The sequence below is a fragment of the Paroedura picta genome, chromosome 1 (assembly GCF_049243985.1).
Source record: "Paroedura picta isolate Pp20150507F chromosome 1, Ppicta_v3.0, whole genome shotgun sequence".
NCBI lineage: Eukaryota > Metazoa > Chordata > Lepidosauria > Squamata > Gekkonidae > Paroedura > Paroedura picta.
In genome coordinates, this window is record NC_135369.1 from 167,450,986 (window position 1) to 167,476,562 (window position 25,577).

Sequence of the window (25,577 nt, forward strand, 5' to 3'; positions counted from 1 at the left end):
CCAAGATTGGTGGCAGAAAAAAATCCCTATCCCCTGAGCAGACCTCCCTAGAGGTGGGGGTATAGATGTAATACAGCTAAGCCTGAGGAGGGGCCATGGTGTTCCTAGCTATGGCACTGGCCTCAACCAAAAACCTGGTGGAAGAGGTCCATTTTGCAGGTCCTGCGGAAATGTGACAGGTCCCTCAGCTCTCCCAGGAGCTCATTTTACCAGGCTGGGGCCAAGACTGAAAAGGCCCTGGCCCTCGTCAAGGCCAGGCATGCTTCCTTAGAGTCAGGGCCCTCCAAGAGATTCGCGCCCACAGAGCAAAGTGCAGGGGGCATAAGCAGGCAAGTGGTTCCTCAAATAGGCAGGGCCCAAGTTGTGAATGGCCTTAAAGGTTAAAACCAAAACCTTGAACTCGATCCGGGCTACGACTGGAAAACCAATGCAGCTACCTCAGCACAGGCTGGATATGGGTCCTCGAAGATGTTTTAGTGAGGACTCTAGCACCTGCATTCTGTACCAGCTGGAGTTTCCAGGTCAAGGACAAGGGTAGGTCAGCATAGAGTGAGTTACAGAAATCCAATCTAGAGGTGACGGTTGCGTGGATGAGTGGCCAAGCAGTCCTGGGGCAGGTACAGCGCTAGAAGAGAAAAACTCTGGAAAAACTCTGTGCAGGCTACTCCTGTGACCTGGGTGTCCATAGATAAAGAGGCATCCAGAATTGCACCCAAATTCCTTGCCGAGGATGAGATGTTAAGCTGTACCCCAGCCAAATTGGTTGCCTTTCCTGTCTTTCCTGTCCTGTTGCCGTTCTGCACTTCCTGTCCTATTGCCATTGGATCCAGACTGATAGAACCAGATTCAGGTCCTGGGTAGTCCTCCTGTGCTGAGGGCTGACTCATGACAGAGTCCCCTCCCCAGTGCCTTTTCAAGTGCTGAACTCTCTCTCTGTATGTGTGTGTGTGTGTGGGGGGGGGGCAGCCATTTTGACACTTGATAAGTGTGTTTCAGCTTGCCTGTATTTTGCAGTGACTTAAAAATAGTGTCGCTATCCTTGTGACAGCCATGGTGATGCCACCACATATTGTTTGACACTTTGTTGAATGTACATCAATTTGCTCAGTTTTTCTATTACCACATTCAAGTTTCCCATCTCATTTTAAGAGCTTTCTGTTAATGCTTCCCTCTTAAATTGGACATGGATTTCTAACAGCAACTGGCTTATTTCCTTCTTTTTCTGTTTGTCTTTCTTGTCCCTCCTTTATCCTCTGTATGTCTGTAGTTTTTCCTTGTTTAATTCTTTTCCCCTAATCTGGTGCGTGTGCCCAATATATGTATTTTTTCCCTCTAAGAAATGACTCTCTTCTGTTCTCATTAGAGGCGTGCATTCGGCATAAACTGAATCTTAACAATACCCCCAAAATACGTTACTGCTATTTTGGGGGCATTATTTAAGCTGAATACAGATCAGAGAATCTGATTGGCTACTGGTATAGCTGAGCCAGAAAAAAAATCAGCTGACTGGGCTGAGAGTGGCGGTCTATAAATCTAATAAATAATTAAATACATAACTAGAGTAAATAATAAGCAAAATATTGATTTATTTCTTCAAAAGTGGCCATATTGATCTACAGAATAACAGACCATCTCTCTAATGGCATTCGGAGATAACATTTTATTGTCCACTTACAAAGTCGATCTGCTCCTCAAGAGAACTTCACCACCACCTGCTTTCAACAAGAGAATTTACACAAGTGTAAACACATGGTCTCCCACGTTACACTGTTGTCATTCAATGGTTAACTTCTAACCGGCTTTCCAGAATTCTTTATGGGTGGTGGCAATACATACCCCTACTGCAAAAGAACTGAGGATATGCACTTGGGGCCACATAGCCTACCAGATACTTGCTGTCTAGTAATAACCACGGGTGACGTGAAAACTGACAAATGCAAGAGAAAGAACTGCCTGTTCAGACCCGACAAGCACCCCTATAATGCAGAGTCAGGATTCCACACATACATCCTCACTGGATAGGGAACTGCATAGGCAGGTGGGTCCTGCATGTATGGTTTTCCTCTAGGACAACTGAGAAGAACCCTCTCAAAACAATTAAATAGCCATGTTGCCCTTCCCTGACAAAAAAAAAGATCAATAACATTACAGCTATTTTAACACAGCTTGACGCTGTACCTAGTTTTTGGACCTTAGGCCTATAAACACACTTCAGTAGTGTGCTTAGAAAGTGACATCAACAGAATTCTTTTATGCAATGCAGCTGGACTGTTTTCCTCTCTTCATAAAACAGCCAGAGAGAAAATGGACTGGTTCCTTCCACTTTGGGCAGCTAAATATGGAGCCTTCCTCTGGAACAAGGGATCCTCCTCCTTTTTTGTTGGAGAAGGACACCTTGTGCTGGTGGACTGGCTGACCAGAGGCGCAGGTTCCAAGCCAGAACTGTATGTGCGCGCATGTGAAGGATACTATTTTAACTTTAGTTAGCCATCATGAAAGGTTTTCTATCCAGTATAGTATATATGAAAAATAACGGATGGAGACCTTGCAAGGGACAGAGAAAACAGGGCAATTATTCATTTTGTTTAAATCCTGTACCTCATTTACACTTAGAAAGCAGTCTGCCAGCTTGAGGCTGTTTTAGAGAAAGGATTCAAATTAGTTCGGGTTTTTTTTTTATAGGCTGGGAAGAGGCATAAATTACTTTTGCTTCTGAGTTTATTCCTCCCTGAACTCATCTCAATAGGACTTCTAAACATTTCAGAGCTTGCAGAGCTTGCTGCGCATACCAATGTGGGCACACACGTTTTCCTATGATTAGGACACCGAACTGTGGCAGAGAGGGCAGTAGTTGTAATTGCTGATTTCTTGGGCCTGCACACAGTGTTTGCACACGCTGCACATCCAGAACTGGTACTCCGTGATCGGCCTTCCTGTAGCAACGCAGGTCGGAAGCTTGCCTTCTCCCCTGTTGAACGCAGGGAAGGAAAAGCAATCATTATTAAAAAGGCATCTACCTGATCTGGTCATTAGGCAAATCATCATGAATGGCTTTGTTGAAAAGGGCAATTAAAGTTGAAAGCCCAGTCACCAATAAGCTCGGAGAGTCCCTTTAACAGAGCTTTACAGTACAACCGTAAGCAGAGTTATACATGGACGAAGAAGGGCATAACTGTGTGGGAATGGCCAGTAGAAGCTTTCGTGGCACTCAGGTAAATAACATCACCTTTCTATTAGCGTTGCATTAACCCTTTATTAATGGGACAGTTCCTTTCCAGGTAGCTGGCAATCCTAGCAGAGAATCAAGAACACTTTCTAACACCCATCCAGAAGTTAAAAATGAATTGCAGTGCGTGACAGTTGTTTTTGGCAGCCTTTCAGCAAATAGATGCAGCATATAAATTCAGGAGTCTATCACAGTTACTGCAACAATAAAAACCGCAAGCTTACTCTTCCAGGAGGCCATCTAAGTCGGACTTCTTGCTATCTTTAGGACAATGTTTAGGGAATATCTGTAGGGCGAGGTCTTCATACTGCTCCCTTTGTTCTGCGCTGAGGTTTTCTAAAGTCTCAAGTCTCACAAAAGCCTTTGAACAGGTACCAAAGGCTCTATTGGCACACGCGCAGAGAGCCAACAGAGAATAAATCTCTAGGGCAGGAATAACGTCTTCATAGTCCCGCAGATGAAGAGCTGTAAAACAGAGAACAACATGATCGTAAGATTAAAAGTGTCCTCTTATTCTTGATTTACACTAGCTAGAGGAGTACAGTTTTGACCAATTAAATCTTTTTGGTGTGCTGAATGTATCCAAACACTGTGGAACTATGTTAGTGTGGCTTCAAGGTTACAGTGGCAGAATCACAATGCTGAAGCAGCCCCACCAGCATGGCAGGTAAGCATGAGCGAGCAGCCTTGAGACAAAGGAGGAATTTGGTTCAACCAGAATCCCGAGTTTTCCTATTGTCAGTCCCAACCCCAGCAACAGAACAAGAGGAGCCCAAGGCCTTTGGTTGAGGCTGGGTTTCAGGGACAACTGAGGCTCCTCCTCCGGCCAACGCTATACCATTCTGCGAACCTATACCTGTGAAGGTGGACTGTAGACCGCGGAGGACTGGGGATTATGCCACCGTTTTCTGGGTCTTTTATGGTATTAGGGGACTTCTGATTGATTTTATTGGGGCTTTAATCTGTTTACGTGTAACCCGCCACGAGTCCATGGAGAGTGGTGGGATGTAAATCAAAGTTATAAATAAATGGAAGGAGAGTTGTTTTTATACCATGCTTTTCTCTATCCTAAGAGCCTAACAATCACTTTTCTTGTCTTCTCTCCACAACAAGGACCTAATGAGGTAGGTGGGGCTAAGAGAGCTCTGAGAGAACTCTGTGGCCCAAGGTCACCCGGTAGGCTTCATATAGAGGAAGGGCAGGGAACCAAGATTATAGCAATTCTCCAGATTAGAGCCCACTGCTCTTAACCACTGCCAATGAGGTGGTGCAAGTTAAAACACTGAAACCAGTAGCAAACCAAAAACGATTGTTCCTCACCCCTGCTCGTATAGCTACGACAGCACAGAGGCCATTGCCTGCTGAGGGCTGCTAATTACGCAGCAGCCAGCCACCGACTGCTGAAGCCCCCTGATGTGTCTGCTGCCTCCTGTTTCTGACAGCCGCTTTTGGGCTCAGTGGAGAGTCCAGTAAGGGAGTGCAAAAGGGTTTGCCAGAGCCTGTACTGAGCCCAGGGGAATGTATCAGTTTTCCAGCCTCTTTCCTGATCTCAGTGGTGGTGGTGGGGAAGGTGGGATTAAAGCTGCACCACCAGCAGCCGGGAACAAACTGATCTCCCAGCTGCTCTGACAACCTGGTTAAAAATTATATAAAGTCACAATTTAACACTGTTGCATCAAGTCTGATTAATGAGGCCAGCAGATGTTAGCTTATAGGGAGGAAGTATGGCAGAGGGGCAGGAAGGAGGCCCGGTTTTTGCTATGGCTGTTATCTAGCTATTACGCAAAGAGTTGTCCCTGTCCTACAGAAGAGAACAGGGCAGCCCATACTAGCTTCCGTGTTCACATCTGAGCTTTGGGATCATGGCCAAGGATCCTTTGAGAATATTCTTGGAGAAACTCTGATAAAACTGAATACATCTGTGTAAGACCCAAGTATTGAACTTTGAAAACTGCAACTTGAGTTGTTTGGGACACAATGGGTTATGAAGTCCAAACAGACAACAGCAACAAGAACTGAGCCTACCTGTCTTCATGGCTGTATCTACGTAGCCCTCGTAGAGCTGTCTTTGGGCAAGAATAAAAAAATGGTACGCCTCGGCTCCTCGCCAAGCATTGTCAATCAGGCGACTGTCTGAAGAAAGAACGTCTTCCTCAAGCAAACCAGCTAACGCCGAAGTAGCCTGAAAACAAGAAAAATACAGTAATAGGAAAGGAAGCCTGGATACAAAGCTTTCTTCCCTGTCTTCTAAGTAACCGTGTCCCTTTTCGTCATTAAGAAATTCAGACAGCTGCCCCAATGTATGAATTTCATATATTGTAATTTCATTTCATTTCAAATGGACTCCGGGGAATGGTAGAGGACAGGAAGACCTGGAGGAAGACCTGGAGGATCATTGTCCATGGGGTCGCGATGGGTCGGACATGACTTCGTACCTAACAACAACAATTTCATTATATGCTTTTTCCAGCTACAAAGTCATTTGTATAGTAACAAAGTATACACTTTGGGGAAATGCAAAGGAATCAACCCCAAATGTCCACTTGCTGAACTATAGATATATATTCTAAAATTGAATGCATTTGCTTCGATGTGGGGTTCTAATATACAGATCATCTTGTTTATGTTATGTTATTAACAGTGCTGTGCTTGCAACATTGTGTGCATTCAGTGCTAGAAAGGGGCTCAAGAGGCAGCTAGTTTCCCCCAGTTAGTTAACGTTTCTAAATTAAACACATGCAAAGAAATTATATATATGAGTTTGGAAGAGTTGTGAACAGAGGAAGAGTGTGTATGTTTGCATGCACCAGTGGAACTCCTGCCCAAGGCTCTTTCACCCATTGCTGCATTCATTCCCCCCATGGCCCTAGAATGTGGATCAAAATATCTGCACAATAGGGCCATGCTCAGATAGGAGGGATATTTCTGCAAGCCTGGAGGCCAAATAATAATAATAATAAAAACTCTGGAAGAAAGGCAAGAGGGTTTTAAAAATTCCAGAAGTTAGAAAAGATATATTGTGATAACATCATTGCAAGATCTCACTTGTCATCTTTGGAGCTGTCAAGCAGTATCCAAGCTGGAGAGGACTGCCAGGAGGTAAATGAAATGAAAAAGATGGTTGGGGAAGGCAGGTGTTGAACACAGGCAGGGTTTGGGCTGTGGCTGTTGCCCTCTCCTTCTTCCACTTCCTCCTCCCCACCATCTCTTTCTCCTCCTTGCCACCAGGAGGAAAGAGGGCAATGGCTGGGGGATACTGGTGTTTATCTTCATGGTCTTTAGGCTGTGAGAAATCCCAGGCAGCCACTAGCTCACTCCAAGGCCAAACACTGCTGGTGCTCAGTTCCCAACTCCCACAAGAGTTCTCTTTCCTCCCTCTCCTCTGGTGCTACCAGGTGGTTTTGGAGGATAGTGAGTGCTGGCAGTTTGAGCTGAGAAGGTGAGTATTAACAGTATTCAACATATGACTTATGGTTTCCTTCCTGGTAGCAGAAGGAACTTCCCCATGAGTTTCTTGTGGATCTAGAGTTATAAGATTTGAAATGGCATGTTCTAAGGGGTAAGTATGAGAATGAAATATATGCTATCACCATTGGTATAGTATACTTTAAGAGCAATATCTTGTAAAGGTAAGCCTTCCTTGACATAAGGTAAGCCTTATGTCAAGGAAATAAACAATTCAATACTGTACCTCTGAATTTTTCCCTTTAGTCTTTCCCCTCTGTGAGTTTTTCATTTGTTCATGGTACTGTTCTACAAGTAGAGCTGACATGACATACAGCTTTTTAACTCGCAGAGGTTTTGTCCTCTTTTTCGCTTCATCATCTGCAATCTTTTCAGGATAAACATTTAAAGAAAATTGCTAAGAGAAATGACTGAGTTCAAACAGCTGATTACAAAACAAAAAGCTAATTTATTACAATGGATATATAAGTTATTACTTCAGAAACAGAAGAACAACAAAAAAGTATGATTAAACGGATGCAGAAGTTTAGAGAGCAAATACCTTTGCACAAATGGGAATGGGACCCAGAGACATTCGCAGTGAGGGGTGGTATATAAATCAAGTGAATAAAATAAATAAATAAAAATTACGTTCACAGTCAGTTAGGCATTAAGAGAAAATTGGTATAAAATGTTTTTCGGATCGTATATTACTCCAAAGGATATTGAGAAAGTAGGTAAAATAGTTTAAAAATTGTATATAAATGTATTGCAATGCATATAACTATTACAATGCAGAAGCAGAATGAGAACAAGTTTTGAATATAAAGGTATAAGTAGATTTAGAACAAAAATATCTATCATGTTTGATTGAGAAACACAATAGACATCTTTTTGAACTTAGGTATACTGGAAACTGTGAAATCACTCCCTTCTTTTGTCAGCAGAGCTCTGCTCATACAAGAATCTGGGCTGGGGACCTTGTACATCGCCATTAAACTAACTCATCTGCCAAGGCCCTTTCCATGGTCCGCAGCCTTTAGAGCAGCCTTGTTCAACCTTTTGACCATGGAGGAGCCCCTGAAATTTGTCAGGCTCCGAGCAGCCCTGGAAATGAAGTCAGCAGGCAGGGCTGGATTTTCCTATAGGCTAACTAGGCTTCAGTCTAGGGCCTCAAAATCAAGAGGGGCCTATATTCAAATTATTAGCAAAATTAAAATCACACTATTACACCAATCACAGCATGTCTCATTTAACATACTGACATATATCACAGTAATGATGTATTTTATTATCTCTCATGTAATTTACAGACTTAAAAATGGGAGGCGAAAGGGCCACATAAGTGGAATAGCCTAGGGCCTCTTTTCATGTAAATCCGGCCCTGTCAGCAAGCCATGCCTCCCTGCCTTGGAAGTGACACTGCCACCTGCGTTAACAGGCAGGCTTGAGAGGACTGAGGGGGAAGAGATTGGAGGTGGCTTAAGACGAGAGTACGCAGGCAGGCTCCACCCCCTCCCCAGGTGCAGAAAGGACGAGAGAACTCACCCTCGGGAAGGGGAGTGTGGAACTGGCCAGTTTTCTAGCTTGTGGCTGAGTCCATTAAGGCAGGACAGGAAAGGACCCCTGGTTGGAAATCCTTTGTTTAGAAATGAAGCAGCTGAATGTCTGAGACTGGGCCTTTTCTGCAGCGCTGCCCTGCTTACAGTATTCTCTCCCTTTCCTACTCTGCTTTGCTCGGAACTTTCATTATCACCGTTCAGGCACTAGATGACAGATGCACTGTTTACCTGTGGTCTTAGGGTCCAAATCTGAGGTTGCTTCTGATATACAGTTTAGGTTTGGTTGTTGGCTCTAACAGCAACAAGCAAAAACCATCGCTGATTTGTTTCATTGCTTTTATTACACCAGTGCCCTGCAAAATCCATACAATAAATGATAATAAATGAACAACGGTACCTTGAACATGAGCTTAGCAGCGTCAAAGAAATAGTTGGCTTTGTAATACAGCTTGACAGCGTCAAGGGGTTTGTTCTTTTCCAATAAATGAGATGCATATCTAGCGAGCAGGGAACCAATCTCTTTCATATTGTGTTGCTTGGCCAGCTCAACGGCTTTCTTCCACTAGGAAAAAAGGGCAGCAATCATTAATATTACACACAAATCTGAACATATCTCAAGGGACAGAAGGGCTTTGTTGATGAAACTCATATTTGTTAGATTCAAACATTTACATCTAAGCCAAATGACTCCTCAGAAGGCTTGAGAGCTGCATGAGCTCAAAGTTTCAAGGCATGAGCATTGGATCCCAGCTTATGATGCCAGAGACGGGATCCAATAATCATATGCCTGGGAAGTCATCATGCCAACGTTTCAGGTATCAATCAGTGTTGCTCAAGGATGGCACTGCACTGGAGGCCCTGAAAGTCACTGAACTTTATACAGACTCTGAGGAACATTTTGGGTTCATGGAGATATACAGGACTTAATCTTGTAATAGCTTTGACAGCAAGCAAGCTCTGTCTTCCCTGATTGAAGTAAAGATAGAAAAAGAGTTGGATTTTATACCCCGCTTTTCACTACTCAAAGGAGTCCCAAAGTGGCTTACAGTCGCCTTCCCTTCCTCTCCCCACAACGGACACCCTGTGAGAACTGACTGGCCCAAGGTCACTCAACTTGGGTACATTGGGGGAGGGGGAGAATTGGGGAATCAAACCCGGCTCTCCAGATTACAGGCTGCCAGTCTTAACCACTGCACCAACCTGGCTCACTAATCTAATGCTTGTGTCTCTATAAGTGGGGCTGAGGTTCCTGGATGCAACCACCAGTGTATTGCACCTTTTGGTATGTGACATAATAGCAGCAGAAAGAGTGGAATGGACAAACATTAGGGGCCACACTTAAGCATTCCCCACCTTTTAAGACTCCAACTCCATACTGTCCTCCAAAATACTATTCAAATACCTCATATCAGTTAATATTGAACATTTTTTCCCATTGTTAACATTTATAAAGCTTCTTGTGGCGCAGGGTGGTAAGGCAGCTGACATGCTGCCTGAAGCTCTGACCATGAGGCTGGGAGTTCGATCCCAGCAGCCGGCTCAAGGTTGACTCAGCCTTCCATCCTTCCGAGGTCGGTAAAATGAGTACCCAGCTTGCTGGGGGTTAAAACGGTAATGACTGGGGAAGGCACTGGCAAACCACCCCGTATTGAGTCTGCCAGAAAATGCTAGAGGGCGTCACCCCAAGGGTCAGACATGACTCGGTGCTTGCACAGGGGATACCTTTGCCTTTAACACTTATAAATGTGTAGCCACCTGAAGCAACAGGCTGTACGGGGCTCTCATGACCATTTCACACACAAGGCAAAGGCTAACTAAAATTCACCCTCAAATGTAAGTCGATGAGGAATGGCAGTTCACCTTTCTGGTGAGTGGGCTCTGCAGCACTTGTATTTACCAATATGCGAATGCCTATCTCATTTTGCATTTTAGGCAGAGGACTTAAAAAATATTGGGTCTTCAGATAGAAGCAATAATTCAGTACTCACAGCAGTAGAGGGTGTAAGAAGCCGAGCAGAAACACCTAGATTACTAAACAGTCGGTTATTAAATAACAGCTTCCCAGAAAAAAATTATATTGAGCGGAGCCATGACAATTACGTACACTATAAGCCTTCTGTTCTTATATTTATACCTGATTGAGATGTACGCAGCAATCTACTGCTTCCTTTGGTCGGTTGCATTTGAGAAAGGCTGTTACAGCTTGTTCACACATGCCGACTGTGACAAACTTATGAGCGATATCCTGCAAGGGGAAAAAAATTGCCTTCTATAACAGTAGACTTTTCAGTTGATATGCCATTTGCAGTAACAAGGTAAAAACACAAATGGTTGGTAACTTAATACAGTTTGAGTCCAGAGACACTTTTAACATAAGTTTTACTCTGGCTGTCAGTTTTTGTGTGCCAATTTATACCCAGAACAAAACTTTGTTGGTCTTAAAGGTGCCACTGGATTCAAAACTTTGCTTTGCCGCTTCAGGCCAACAATCTCACATACTTTAAAAAAGTGACTTTGGCATGTGTTCTGTAGCAGGGCCAGCTACAGCCAGCCTCAGCACACCCTGAGCTGTCAGGGCCTGAGACTACTGAAAGGCCCTACTATTGCTAATTCTCCTACCCATGTATCTCTCCTGCCACCTGTCCATTCACTTGAAAGCACACGTGCTTCCTGCTACCCAGTGTGGGCATTCTTGATGACCACAGCAGCACCACTACCAACTAAATGCATCAGCAGTGCTGTGGGGGAAAGAGCATGAATGTAATGCGGGCAGCTATGAGTGCTGGTGGTGGGAAGGCCTGTGAACAGGGGGAGGATGCACAGTCAGGTAGGGCAGCACACAGGTAGGCGAGTGGAAAAGGAAATATGGGAGGGTTTGGTGATAGGCAGAAGACCCCCCTGACACTTTCTGCCCAGGGCTCCCTAAACCCTGGAAACAGCATTTTTCTGTAGACCAGGAGTAGTCAACCTGTGGTCCTCCAGGATGTTCATGGGCTACAATTCCCATGAGCCCCTGCCAGCAAACACTGGCAGGGGCTCAGGGGAATTGTAGTCCATGGACATCTGAAGGACCACAGGTTGACTACCCCTGCTGGAGACTACCTACTTTGCCAGATGCAGGTCCGGTTTCTTTCATACACCACCCAAAATTCTGATGTAATAAACATCTCCACGTTATAGTGTTAACATATTCTGAGAATGTTTAATTTTTTTTTTTGCCTTTTTTTGGCTCTCTTCCCTCTTTTTAAAAATTTTCAGTTGGCCTTTTTTTTTTTTCATTCTAGAATTAAGGTATTCAACGTTTTCAAAATATTCAAAGACAGAGGTCCTATGGCCGGGTAGAAGGGCCCATGTGAGGAAGTGCATCTGCCTACCCTGGATGGTGTGCAGCTCTCTACAACTCACTCAGCCAGGAATCTGGGCGTGATTCTGGATGCTTCCCTCACAATGGAAGCCCAGGTCATAAAGGTAGTGCGGCTGGCCTTTTACCACCAAGCCAAGTTACTAGCGCCCTACCTGGCCCCAGAACACCTAGCCACAGTGATCCATGTGACGGTCACCTCTAGACTGGACTTTTGTAACTCGCTCTACGCAGGTCTGCCCTTAGCCTTGACTCGGAAACTACAGCTGGTCCAAAATGCAGCAACCAGGATCCTCACAACATCATGGAGATCCCACATCCGTCCCATTCTTCACCAACTGCAGTAGTTGCCAGTTGAATTCCAGATCAGATTAAAGGTTCTGATAATTACCTTCAAGGCCATACGCAGTCAGGGCCCAGTGTACCTGAGGAACTGCCTCCCTGCCTATGCCCCCAAAAGAGCTCTACGCTCCACTGCCACCAACCGGCTAATAGTCCCTGGCCCTAAAGAAGTCTGCCTGGCCTTGAGCATTTTGTGTTCTGGCCCCAGCTGGTGGAATGAGCTCCCAGAGGAGATCAGGGCCCTGCAGGAGCTTAAACAGTTCTGCAGCGCCTGCAAAAAGCAACTCTTCCGCTAAGCATTTTGTTGAGACCAGGCACAACCAACAGCGACTGACGGGCCCCTGCTCCCTCTCTCCCTCCCTCCCAGAACTCCACCAGAGTGCTCTGGACCTGTTTGTGCTGTTACATTGTTGCATTGTTTACACTGTTTATATTGTTACAACTATCAGTTATTAATATTATTGTACGGTTGTTCATGTTACAGATTGCTTCATGTATTGTTCATATGTTCCATGTAAACCGCCCTGAGCCTCCGGGGAGGGCGGTATATAAATATAAATAAATAAACAAACAAATTAGAAAAAAATGATTAGGAGAAAACATATCTAATATTTTTTCACGAAAACTCGAGAGGGATCTTTATACTACCACTTCCAAACTAATGTATAATGAGAAACGTGCCAAATTTGATAACCTAATAATGACTAATGCTAGTTACACCAGCTTACACCTTCTATGATTCTACGATTCTTATTCTGACAAGATTTCCTTTTCAATATAAAGAACACCTCTGGCCTTCACTTGCTCCTAAGCATTCTGGTATTTTAAATCCCCAAGAGAATCAGAACACGGACAGCTAAGACTTAAAAAGCAGTTATTTTTGGTAAAGCCACACTTAGGGTGATCATCAGCAAGCAGTTTCTTATACTTACAGAAAGCAACTTGTTGTTTTCTGGAAGGGAATTAGCCAAGTCCTCTAGCCCTTGATAGTCTTCTAACATGTAGTAACATTCAGCCAAACGTTCTTGGTTTCTTCCTTGCACGTAATACTGAACTGCATTTGCCCTAAAGGTGGAAAAAGAACCCACAAGACCTCTGTCAATCCATTGATATGATTGTCTTGTTATAGGCACAGTGTCTTTAAAACACATAACACAGTCAATTAAAGTGCAAGTGCTGCACAACAACATATAACATCACTAGGGGCCAAGTCCATAGCATTCAGGTATACAATGGGCGGGCGCTAGATTGGGGGGTGGGTGGAAGAACTCTGCGGATGGCCTCCCCTTCCCCCCAGGACCTGGAAAGGCTGCAGGCAGCTGTTAGGGAACTCACCAGCAGGGGCAGCCCTCACACAGCAGGGATCTGCAGCCTCTGAACCTCAGAGGGAAGTGGAAGGAGGAGGGGGTGTTCAGGGGGGGAATGGAAGGGAGTGGAAAAATTTTGGATTATTGGTACTAGTAGATTATTTGGGATTTTTTTCCAGACCCAATAGACCAAATTGAAAAATGCTGAGGAAAAAAAAAAGCAGTGGCAAAGACGCTAAAAATAGCTGAGGGCTCCTAGTTGAGGGCTCAGCTAGAAGAAGAAGAGGAAGAATTGGTTCTTATATGCTGCTTTTCTCTAACCGAAGGAGGCTCAAAGCGACTTACAGTCGCCTTCCCTTTCCTCTCCCCACAACAGACACTCTGTGAGGTAGGTGAGGGCTGAGAAAGCCCTGATATTATTGCTCGGTCAGAAGTTTTATCAGTGCCGTGGCGAGCCCAAGGTCACCCAGCTGGCTGCATGTGGGAGAGCGCAGAATCGAACCCGGCTCACCAGATTAGAAGTCCACAAGCTGGACTCTTTTGGGCAGTCCCTTTAAACAGGACTGCTCAAAAGTTACAAAGGAAGCAATTGGAACCAATAACTAATTTTAAGTGTCTTGGGGGAGTATTGCAGGCCTTGGAGGCAAAGACACTGCATAATAGATCAGCTGCCGATTCTGGTAAAAAATCAGCTAATAGCATCTTAACATTTTACAGATCCCAAGGGGGATATTTTGTACCTGCTGCTCTTAAATTGTTCAAGGCTAAGGCATTGTCTCAACTGTTATATGGCATATTTTTAAGGCCTCCATCCAAGCCAAGCAGCCTACTTTGTGGGGAGAAACTCCCCACAGGCCTGGCTGGGGTTCTATTGGGCAGCCCAGTTTTAATTCAGACTGGTCCACAAAACCTGCCAAGGAGCCAATCCTGCAGACACAACGCTCCCGACAAGCTCTGCAGGGGCTCTGCTGAGCAGCTCATTTTATTTATTTTTATTATTATTTATTCATTCATTACATTTATATGCCGCCCTCCCTGGAGGCTCAGGACGGTTTACATGGAACATAGGAACAGGAATGATACAGAGAAGTCATTAATCATTAATCAAAGAACAAAGGAACAATACATGGAAAACAGTAGAACAATACGTTCATAACTAAAATATGTTGACGGGCCCATGAATAGTTGGTACAGGCATTAGTCTGTTTCATCAGTGGGAGGCTCGGGGGCCCAGTGGAAAAGGTTGGAGCTATTTTAGACCAGATTGTCCACAGAGCCTGCCTGGGAGCTGATCTGCCCCAAAGGCAGATTTGGGGTTCTGCTGGCAAGCCCAGTATAAATCAGATTGCCAAACTAAGCTTGCTAAGGAGCTGCTAAAAACAGCCTGCCAAGGCTGGGGAGAAGCTGGCCCCAGGCTCTATGTGCCGTGGAGGGGTCTCTCCCTGCAGTGTGAAGATCCTAGCTGGGACGGCTTCTCTTGCAGCATGGCTTATTATACCACTCCCAAGTTGAGCCGGCAGGAACATTTTGCTCCCCACAGCACAGCTTATCCTCATGCTGTTGTCTGTAGTCCCTTTAAACTTTAAAGGGACTACAGTAGAAGTCTAACAAACAGCTGAGAGGTTGAAGCAATCTGCTCCTGCCTCTCTGCTGCTTTTGGGTCTACTGCTAATTTCAGAATGTATCCGAGATTTTCAAAATGCACACCCCTCATCTCCATTCTATGGATAAGGCAATATTCAACTGAACAAGGTGTATACAAGGAGGCTACAACCATTTAATCTCCAGCTCTGACCGTACCATTTCTGTCTATCAGCAAAGTAGTCTCCAATGGCATTATGGGCTTGTTCCAGAAGGCTGTCATCCGCATGTCCGGAGCCAGTTTTCAAAAGCTGCAGCACTCGAAACCCATCTCCACGTTTTATCCGTAAACTAATTGCTAGATCTCTGCAAATGTTAACAAGTGTACAACTTCAGCAAATATAAAAAGGCCTCTTCTGAAATTTTTTATAAGGAACATGTCCTAAAGTCTGCCAAGGAAAAAGCATGGGGAGTGAGGGCAGCAAAGGGGGAGACAAACTGAACTTTGAACCCAGAAGTTCCTGAGTCAAAAACAGCAAAAAGCTGTTGCAAATCTGAGTGAATTCAGTGGGATTTGCTTTGGACTATACAGGCAAGGGGATGTAGGCAAGTTGCCACCATAGCTTCTTCAGAACTGCAGCAAAGGTCTCCCTCATGTGCTTTGAAGTTCTAGATCAGTCTTTTGACTCTGGAGGAGCCCCTGAAATAATTTTTCAGAAGAATTGGTTTGTGTATGCTGCTTTTCTCTACCCAAAGGAGTCTCAAAGTGGCTTACAATTGCCTTCCCTTTCCTCTCCCCACAACAGACACCCTGTGAGAGAGGCGAGGCTGAGAGAGCCCTGATTTACTGCTCGGTCGGAACAGCTTTATCAGTGCCATGGCAAACCAAAGGCCACCCAGCTGGTTGCATGTGGAGAAGGAGCGCAGAATCACACCCGGCTCACCAGATTAGAAGTCCACACTCCTAACCACTACACCAAGCTGGCTTTGAGGAACCCTGGATATGATGTTGGCTGTCTATGGCTCCCTGTCACATTCCCTGGAAGTGACTCAGTGTGAGTAGTGTGCAGGCTCTGCCCCCTCCTGGGAGTAGAAACCATGAGAGAACTCATGTTCAGGAAGTGTGGATGGGAGCGATGGAAGCAGCCACTTCCCTAGCTTGTGGCTGAATTCATTAGGGCAGGAGGGGAAATGCTACATACACCATCTGGAGTTCCTGCGGATCCCTAAGGGGCTGTGGACCCCTGGTTGGGAATCTCTGTTCTAGGTGAATGAAAGGCATTATAACTGTACATAAATTTGCCCTGTGGTCCACCTCACTTAATGTGTTGGTCTTTTCCAGCACCTTTGCCTGATGGACTTTTTGCTGCTCTTTACCAACAAAATGCAGGGAGTACATGAAGTTCGTTTTGATTGGTGCTCCCACTCCTTAATCTACCTCCTCTAGACAAACCGTTCCCTTCACTATCATTTATGCTACTGCACAGTTGGATGATGTTTCTATCCATCCATGTGCCTCGTGTGCCAGTTACCTTCGGTCCATGTCCAAGTACATCCTTTCGGCTTCTTCGAATCTGCCAAAATAAGCTGCTACTTCAGCCTGCTTCATGGCTTCACTCTTCAGGTTGCCAAGGCGCTTCACAAATTTAATGCCCTGGTAATCTTTGTAGCGCACAAACGCCTGCTCTGCAGTCTGGAGATCGAGCTTCTGGAGAGCTGCTTCAGCCAACAAACGCCTACATGACCAAAATACAGATCTTTGAGTTAGAAAAGGCAACTACAGTGGGCTCAAACAACCTCAATTACAGAACAGCATGGTTAGCTTAGCCCCAATGCTTGAGGCTTGCCAATATTTCTTGGTTCTGTTCTCTTAATGTGGATGACATCGAATGTCCTGCAAAAAAGCCCGGCCACATAATGAAATCAGAATTGAAATCTGCTGGTCTGAAACGGATAAAATAACTATTCAGGGGGAAGGCGTCAGTAAAAGCAACGATTTATCTTCCAAAATGAAAAAAAGAAATCTGTTTGGCTGGGAAGAAAATTTCAGACATGGTCCAAAGACCAGAAGAGTTGGGCAATGCTTGTGGGAAGAAGGGGAAGATGCAGGTTAAAAAGCCAAGAGACTGACAGCTGGGAAACAAGCCCAGGAGAAAGGACTAAGACAAGGATCCGGAAGTCACAGTGCTAAAGGAGCTCAGAGTAGGAGATGAATTAGATAGCAATAATCTCAAGAAAGGATGGCAGAGACTTTAGGAAGTAGTCGGTGAACAGCATGGAAAGGATCTCAATAAAATCAACAGTCCACTTTTTCTATTGCCTCCACCCAATTATCTGAGGCCACTATCCTATCTATCTGGTTTAATCATCCCTGAACATAGAACATTTATGCTATTTCGCTATAATATGCTTCCATCTGCTACCATTACAAAAAAAAGAACCTATTTGCAAGTGACTATGTATCTGTAAAGATGGGAGTATTGAAACATCAGAACATGTATTACTTGAATGCCAACGGTACAATCAAAATAGAAGAGAACTCACATCATCTTTCCCACAAATTAGGCTGAGTTTTGAGATGTTTAAAACCTCTGCCGTGCCTAGATTTGCATGGAGGGTAACATTTAGTTACCCTCCATGCAAATCTAGCCACGGCAGAGGTTAATTCGCTATCACCCAGGAAGACCTGGGTGATAGTGCTACTAGCTGCATTGTATTTTAATTCAGAAGGGGCAAGTTATATTCACAGTGGACAGGATACTTCTTCCTATTAGTAAGCACTGAACACTGAGACTGGTTGAGAATTAAGAGACTGACATAAGTGATAGCGTTCCTCGGGGGCTTCTGATATACCTGGTTTTCTATGGATCTGGAGTTTTCTCTCTACGGAGTGGTGTCCCATTCAATCAAGAGGAATGGTTCTCAGATGCGCACTAGAGCAAAGGACTCATTGTTTTTAGTATGAGACAGAGATGTGGAACTGGGGCACTTCCTAGGGTCCCTAACCTATGCGGAAGCTTCACAGCCCTGAAAATGACACATCTGCATCGAATGCATAAGGACGAAGAAGGGGAGAATGCTGTAAGCCCCTTTGTGTCCCTGCTGGGGAGAAAAGTGGGGTACAAATCAAGTAAATGAATAAAGAGTTCTAGAATTATTGAACAAAAATATTTCTCTGAAAATGTATACGATGTTTGGTTTGCTGACTGCAGTTTTATGAGCACAGATTCTGACATGCATTCTTCCACCAAATATTTAATTAAATTTTCATAAGTGGAACAATTTGGTGTCAGCACTTTAAATTACTAATGAATAATGTCACCATCAACCCCAGGCTATTTTTCTATGCAATTCCTATTCAAAGCTAACAGAATGTTAATTAATCCAGGAAAACTGTATAGAACTGTGACCCACAGAAGGACATGAAGCCAGAAAAGGGGAACTTTACCAAAGCCTTGGATGTGGGTTATCTTCTATGAACTGAGAAGATTCTTCAATCCCGACTTCTTCAATCAACGCTCGACTGTCTCGAAGTGATCGAATCTCAAAATTAATGATGAAGTCCTTATTAGGATGTTCAGGGTTCTAGAAAATATGCAAATATTATTCTAGATACTGCACATTCCTATTCAAAAATATATTTGTACTGTTGTGCAGTCTGGACAGATGGTATATTCGCAGAAGGACTAAAAGATCTACTTACCTTCAATATTTCATCCAATAAAACGGATTTAATTTCCAAATCTTCAAAGCTGCAAATGTATCCAGATGTTTGAATAGGTTCCTTAAAATATATGTTATATATGATTAGTAATGAAAAACTGTCAATGTGATAGAATCATAGAACCATAGAGTTGGAAGGGGTCATACAGGCCATCTAGTCCAACCCCCTGCTCAATGCAGGATCAGCCCTAAGCATCCTAAAGCAGCCAAGAAAAGTGTGTATCCAATCTTTGCTTGAAGACTGCCAGTGAGGGGGAGCTCACCACCTCCTTAGGCAGCCTATTCCACTGCTGAACTACTCTGACTATGACATTTTTTTTCCTGATATCTAGCCTATATCGCTGTACTTGAAGTTTAAACCCATTACTCCATGTCCTTTCCTCTGCAGCCAACAGAAACAGCATCCTGCCCTCCTCCAAGTGACAACCTTTCAAATACTTAAAGAGGGCTAATATTCAAACTTAAAAAAAAAAATCATATGATGGCATCTGGGTTCTATATCTTCCAATGAAGGACAGGATCAAAAGGGCCCTATGAGAGCAGAAATGTGTGCCCCTGTGAAATGGCTGTGCCAGTTGGTCTTTCCCCCTGTGGTCCTGTGTGCCACACAGGAAGGTCCCTCGGTTTTCGGGAACACCTGTTCCGGAGATAAGCGGGCACTGGTGGCAAGAGAAGCCATAAAAAGCTTCCATTCAAGATGTAAAACTAATAGCGCTTTAGATCCTGTCCTAATGTCTTGGTTCCTGATAAATATTTTGTAATTACAGTGAAATGTAGATGCAAAAAGAATGTACTGCCTTAATATTTATAAAGATTTTAAGACTCAATTTTAGGACACATTTTCCTCTGTTTATGACCAAGCACGCTCCAAACTTATTCACCCACTAATAGACGTGATGCCACATCAAACCAATACAGAGCGGATTAGAGAACTTCTCGGAGAAAAGCCTCTGATCTCTCGGCAGATGGCGAAATTCTGGGTATTTGTGATTCAAACTTGCCTGAAGGGCAAGAAATATTTTGAAAGAACTAGAATTCTGAAATTTTACTCTCTTAAACTTTTAATTTTTTCTCCCTGTTAATTTTTCATCATGATATCTTTTAGCTTACTTTTAAGACATCCATAAACTGTTGCAAATGCTTAAGTACCACAAGCATTTTGTACTTATCCTTTATGTTTCTGTATTCTGGTCTAAGACCGTATAACTAAAGAAATATTTCTATGCAGCTTTCAGGAGTACATTGGAGGGGGAGAGGCAAAAGAATTAACAGTGCATTTCTAAGCAGGCTAACATCTTTCAAGGGCTTAGAAAGGTATAACTCTTCTTAAAATGGGCTTGGTAGGCCATTTAGGCTATAACCTAATCTGATGAGCTGAGACGAAAGTCTATTTAGTGATTTGTCTAACAGAGGTAAAGGCATGAAAGGATAAATATATGCAAAATTATTTACGTTCTCAAAATGAAAGCATTTCCCACTACTTTACTTCCTCCCTGTTCCCAGGGATATTGGGGGTGGGGAGAGATGATGGGGGGGAGGATGGCAACACACTTTCTGACTCTGACTAAAACCATTACTGTCATTGCTTAATGCTTTACCTCAGGATCCAAGTTTCGGAACACGTACATTCTTGTTTTCTCCATCATGGCAAATAAGTCTGGGTTATCTTTTGCCCATTTCATATCCCAAACATCTTTGCGTTCCAGTTTGAGTTGTTCGCCTATTACATGCTGCCCTTTACTGTCTGTTGTTCGTGTATCCAAATCAAAGAACATCAGTACTCCCGAGAGGTCTATGATAGCAAGACGACTAAAAAAGGTTTGCGGAATAGGTAGAGGAAAGAAAAAGAAAAACAGGAAAGGTGTTTTTTTAGCTCCTGCCCACCAAGCCTTCTTTATAATAGGCCCCTTGCCCCCAACCCTCGCCCTATAAAAGCAAGTTTGGAAAACTGCATATGTTGCATAATGTCTGGGAGATCCAAGTTCAAATCCCCACTCTGCCATGGAAGTTTGATGAGTGACCTACACTCTCAGCCTAACCTGTCTTTCAGGGTAGTTGTGTGGATAACTTGGAGGAGAGAACAGCTGCCTTGAACCAAAAATTGGGTTGGGCATTGGGATGGATTCCTTTTTTGGGGTTTTCCCCCAAAACAGGAAAGGCAGTGAGCAGACATGGTTACCCTCATTTTGGGGACTCCCTTAGGGGGTCTTGGGATTAGAGCATCTCAACAGCAAGTCAAGCCAGGGTTTGTCAGCTGGCTCTCAACCACTAGGTGGAACGAGAACCATGAAGCAGTGGGTGTCCACATGGATCCCAAGGGCTTGCCATTCTACAACTCCCCTCCCCCCCCCCGCAAGCAGGTGAGCTGGGGGGACAAGGTATATTGGGCAGAAGACAGGTTGTCCAATCCAGGATCCCTCCCCATGCCACACCAATGCCCCTGTGGTTGTAGTCAATAAAAGTTGTGGCTGAATTTTCCCCAAAACTGTGCTGTGGTACGTTTCTCTCACCCTTGCACTCTCCTTTGCTCCTCACAAGAGTCTTCCACAAAAGCTGCTATGGGAGCTTTAACTCAGTGGAGCAACTCTGATGGCTCCTGGGGCTCTGAAGCTAGATTTGCCATGTGTGCCAGGAATTCAATGTGTGGGGAAAGTCTCTGATTCGCTGACCTGAATCGGAAGTGATGTCATGGACACACAAGGACTAATGCCAAGAATGAACCAACCCTGAACCAAAGGAAAGAGCCACCATTTCTGTTATATAACCAGGAAGCCAGTGAGTCTATTTCATCAACTAAGGACTACAAAAAAAAATCCTAACATTAGCTGCTTTATTAAAGTTTCAGTAAGCTGTGAAATGCTTTATTAAAAGCCATTTTGTCTCCGATACAGAGCATAATCTGCAAGCAATGGCTGTCTTTCAGGATAATTTTTAACGTCCTCTAACTGTAATGTGCTCTAACTGATTTAAGTGCAGTGCTGGCAAAGCAAAGAGCTTCCTGGCTGGTCTCAGCCTCTCATTTAAACGGTGCTGCCACCAGGCATGCTGAGAACTTCGTGGTAGACATACTTGCTGGGAAAACAGACCTTCATTCCACTTCAATTAATGACTTGGTGGTCACAGATCACCTAACCGTTCCCTGGCAAAGCTCACCTCCAGCGCCCTGAGAAGGTTTGTGCTTACACCGTGGTTACTTGGTTGCTGCACCCAGTGACTGTTTTTGCCTCCTCCAGACTGTTTTTACCCCCCCCCCCCCAGAGGCATGGTCACTGAGGATATTATAATGACCAACCCATATAAAATATGGCATTGTGCTGCATTTCAGTCCTCGTTTGCGCTTGGGTGTTTTCCTTTAAATGAGTGACCTCAGAATAGTTGTTTGATGCCACGATGTTTGATTCCGCCACCACGACCAGCAAGCTGTGCATGAACTGAAGCAGTGAGTGAACTGAAGCGCAACAGCATTCCATGCAACATTTTTTGCAAGCCCGAGGTCTGTAGCCCTTGCAGACATTGCACTGCTGCACTAACTAGGCATGACTTTGCAGCACCGAGCCTGTATAAGTTCTCTGCTCTGCCACGTTGGATCTGGCAAAGCTATTTTACAACCAATTTCTTTCTTACCTGGAGTTGCAATTCAGCGACAACTGATAGGGCCAACAGCTTAGGACATACGTCTGAACGAAGCCAACATTAGGAAGACTGTATCTCTGAATGGTGCCAGATTCCCGTCCCTGGAAAAATACAGCTTTTGCTTACTGAGGCAATATCTTCCTAAGGGAAATCTCTTAATGATGTTTCTGGGTGTATTTTACGATGCTAATAATTCCTGGACAGAGGACAGCCGGAACACATTTGTTGAGGAAAGAGCATTAATTAAGCAACCTTCTGAATTAATGTCATGCAGAAAAAAATATGTTTATGCTATATGAATTGGTTTTAAATGAATAAGTGCTTTTCTCTCTTGGTTTCCGCCATCACTTTTTGCCTCTGTGCTGATGAACCATAATTTTTATTGCTTCTAACTGAACTGTCTCTCCTTCAAGCTCCACTGGTGCTGGCAGGATTTAAAGTGCCATGAAGGAGCCATGCTCTGCTACTTCCAGTGTCCCTCTCACAGGAAACGGAATGTTGCCCTGGAGACCTCTGCAATGTCAAAGTGAACTCCTTTTAGATCTGTCACCGCTAACTATGCTTGAAGAAGCACGAAGTTGTACTGTAGTGTCATCTCCAGGGTAATCTTCTCTTCTACTGAGAGAGCCAAGTTTGGTGTATTGGTTAGGAGTGTGGATTTCTAATCTGGTGAGCCGGATTTGATTCCTCGCTCCCCCACATGCAGCCAGCTGGGTGACCTTGGGCTTGCCACAGCACTGATAAAGCTGCTCTGACTGAGAAGTGATCTCAGCTCTCTCAGCCTCACCCACTTCACAGGGTGTCTGTTGTGGGGAGAAGAAAAGGAAGGTGATTGTAAGCCTCTCTGAGATTCCTTCGGGTAGAGAAAAGCGGCATATAAGAACCAACTTTTCTTGTTCCTGATGGGCAGGGGGGCACCTGGAGGTGAGCAGATTGTATCCCCAAGGAGTGGTATCACCACCCAGTGCAGGGTGCTGACTATTGTTCCTTCCCACTTGCTGTTCACTCAATTGCTCTCCAGGAACAGTGACTGAGCAGGTACAATCAGGAGATGACGTCCAGGCTGCTTTATGTCTGGGTGGAAAAAGACTAAAAGACCCTGCATGACAGCTGTGTTCCTGAAGGAGTCCAGCAGCTATGACTACTCTAAGGGAGAAAAGCAGGAGCCAACTGAAGTTAGCATTCACTGCTGGGGGGGGGGGGGGTATCCGTGGAACACCTCCCTGGATAGATGCCAGTTTTCATTGAGATGCCTATTGTCACTAACTCCTGCAGCACCAGCTTTCCACCAGCCTTAAGCAAGTTACAAATTGCCAGTTTGGTACTCACAATAATAAGTGTCTTATCAGATGCTGTTATTGCACAAATTGGATCCATTGTTCCCTGAAAGCAGATAATTGGCATTAGTTTAATCCCTGAAGTTGAAATTTATTTTCAGAAACAGAGGGAAACTATTAATATGTAATCAGTTGTTCTTAAGTTATTAAAAATAATTTCTTTTTTAAACAAATCAACAAATAGGGCCTTTGACCTAGAAGATCTTAAGCTTTTTTCCCAAAAGGCTGATGTAACATAGTACTTGTTAAAATTATAGCTTACTTGAAGGGCTTTAGCATAGTCAAGTATCCCATCTGCTGCTCCGGAAGAAGTGTCATCCACATGGCAAATTCTGAAGAAAAGCACATGCATTAAAAAACCAAATTTGCATACAAAACTGGGTCGGGGGGGGGGGAGAGAGGGAATCCAAATACCATGTTGGAAAAGGGACAAGAATTTGTTGTACAAGAAATTATCAGTGCAAGACAGTGCTGAATTCTGACTGGTACTCCTGAAATTGATTTGTTGTTTGTGCATTGCAAAGAAAGTAAAAGAGAACTGCTAAAACAGAAGAGATGTAGTATTAAACAGGGAACAGAGTAGTGTGTGAGTGGCAATGGCAGTCAATTTACAAAAGGTAACAAAGAGAAGTGTAAAAATTTAATTAAGACTGCAGCAGCAGTCTTTGATATGCTGAATGATAGGTGGTGGTTCAGTTTGCCCCTCTACAAGGGATGAAAGCAAAGAAAAAAAAATTGGGGTGGGGAAGAAAAAACTAACAGAGCAAGCCTGTTTAAATAAAGCAACTAGTTTACATTTTGAGAACGTTGACTATAAATGACACATTCATCATTGCCTGAAAAGTGGAGGAAAAAATAATGTTTCATTGGCTACGAGACGTGATGTGAAAACTATGACAGGACGTAAAATGCTGTGAATTTTTCAAAAAGAGCCACTACAAACCATTTACTTTAATAACTCAAATGTTGGGGAGATAACAGTAAGAGGCAAGTGATACTGTGCAGGGAAAGGAGCTTCAAAACCAGAAAACAAACCTTTCCCTGCCTTCTTTTCTGGTCCGTGCGACTTGGTTAATTTCCATGGCTGTCAGCTTCTTGGCGACACGATATTGCCAGACATAAAATGCTTCTTTTGAAGCCACTATCACTTGGGTTTTGGTCATCGTGACAAACAGTGGCGCTGGCACAAAATACAGATAAGAAACACAATTTGAACAGGCACACGGAAGGCTTCGGTACAAGGTAGGAAATAGATGGTGTGGTAGAGAGACTGGATCTGTGTCTATAGTCCTTTGCGTGTACAGTGGGAGACTCCATTTTAATGAATAGGAAGCAGCATTAGTATGTGAATTTGCATATGTATTAGCTTAATCCCCCCCCCCCCCCAAACAAGATTGGTTTGCAGGTGAGTCATTGGGAAACATGAATGACCTTTGAAAAACAGTTATTAAACAATCCTTAAATAATCAGTTTAATGAATACGGCATTATTGCATTGAGGCTCTCTCAGCCTCACCCACCTCACAGGGTGTCTGTTGTGGGGAGAGGAAAGGGAAGGGGATTGTAAGCCGCTTTGAGACTCCTTCGGGTAGAGAAAAGCAGCATATAAGAACCAACTCTTCTTCTTCAGTAATATCAGGGCTGTCTCAGCCTCACCCACCTCACAGGGTGTCTGTTGTGGGGAGAGGAAAGGGAAGGGGATTGTAAGCCACTTTGAGACTCCTTCGGGTAGAGAAAAGCAGCATATAAGAACCAACTCTTCTTCTTCAGTAATATCAGGGCTGTCTCAGCCTCACCCACCTCACAGGGTGTCTGTTGTGGGGAGAGGAAAGGGAAGGGGATTGTAAGCCGCTTTGAGACTCCTTTGGATAGAGAAAAGCAGCATATAAGAACCAACTCTTCTGATGATGATGAGGAAAGAATGGTAATAATTATAATAAACTTCACAAGCTGTGAAGTTTCTTTCTTTTTTCTGCTACTCCAAGTGTGACCATTTGGTTGTAAGCATTACATTAAAAATAACTGGTTTTAGCAGAAATTTGTTTTGATGGCTTATTGTATC

General features: G+C 44.0%; 1 protein-coding gene across 3 annotated transcripts in view; it reads right to left on the reverse strand.

Moving 5' to 3' along the window:
* Positions 1–1,566: 1,566 nt before the first annotated feature.
* WDR35 (WD repeat domain 35) overlaps positions 1,567–25,577 on the reverse strand; it is a 39,587-nt gene continuing 15,576 nt past the window's right edge. For 2 of the 3 annotated variants that reach the window (XM_077311275.1, XM_077311256.1), the window contains 16 exons: positions 24,552–24,696; positions 23,779–23,848; positions 23,509–23,562; positions 22,171–22,280; positions 20,145–20,355; positions 18,527–18,607; positions 18,272–18,408; positions 16,356–16,559; positions 15,043–15,189; positions 12,868–13,000; positions 10,367–10,477; positions 8,630–8,794; positions 6,918–7,058; positions 5,252–5,408; positions 3,451–3,691; positions 1,567–2,968 (listed from right to left, as the gene is read on the reverse strand). In XM_077311275.1, coding sequence (XP_077167390.1) covers positions 2,818–2,968; positions 3,451–3,691; positions 5,252–5,408; positions 6,918–7,058; positions 8,630–8,794; positions 10,367–10,477; positions 12,868–13,000; positions 15,043–15,189; positions 16,356–16,559; positions 18,272–18,408; positions 18,527–18,607; positions 20,145–20,355; positions 22,171–22,280; positions 23,509–23,562; positions 23,779–23,848; positions 24,552–24,696 — 2,258 coding nt within the window. In that variant the 3' untranslated portion in view covers positions 1,567–2,817. The remainder of the gene's footprint in view (positions 2,969–3,450; positions 3,692–5,251; positions 5,409–6,917; positions 7,059–8,629; positions 8,795–10,366; positions 10,478–12,867; positions 13,001–15,042; positions 15,190–16,355; positions 16,560–18,271; positions 18,409–18,526; positions 18,608–20,144; positions 20,356–22,170; positions 22,281–23,508; positions 23,563–23,778; positions 23,849–24,551; positions 24,697–25,577) is intronic. The other variant, XM_077311265.1, reaches the window with a different exon arrangement.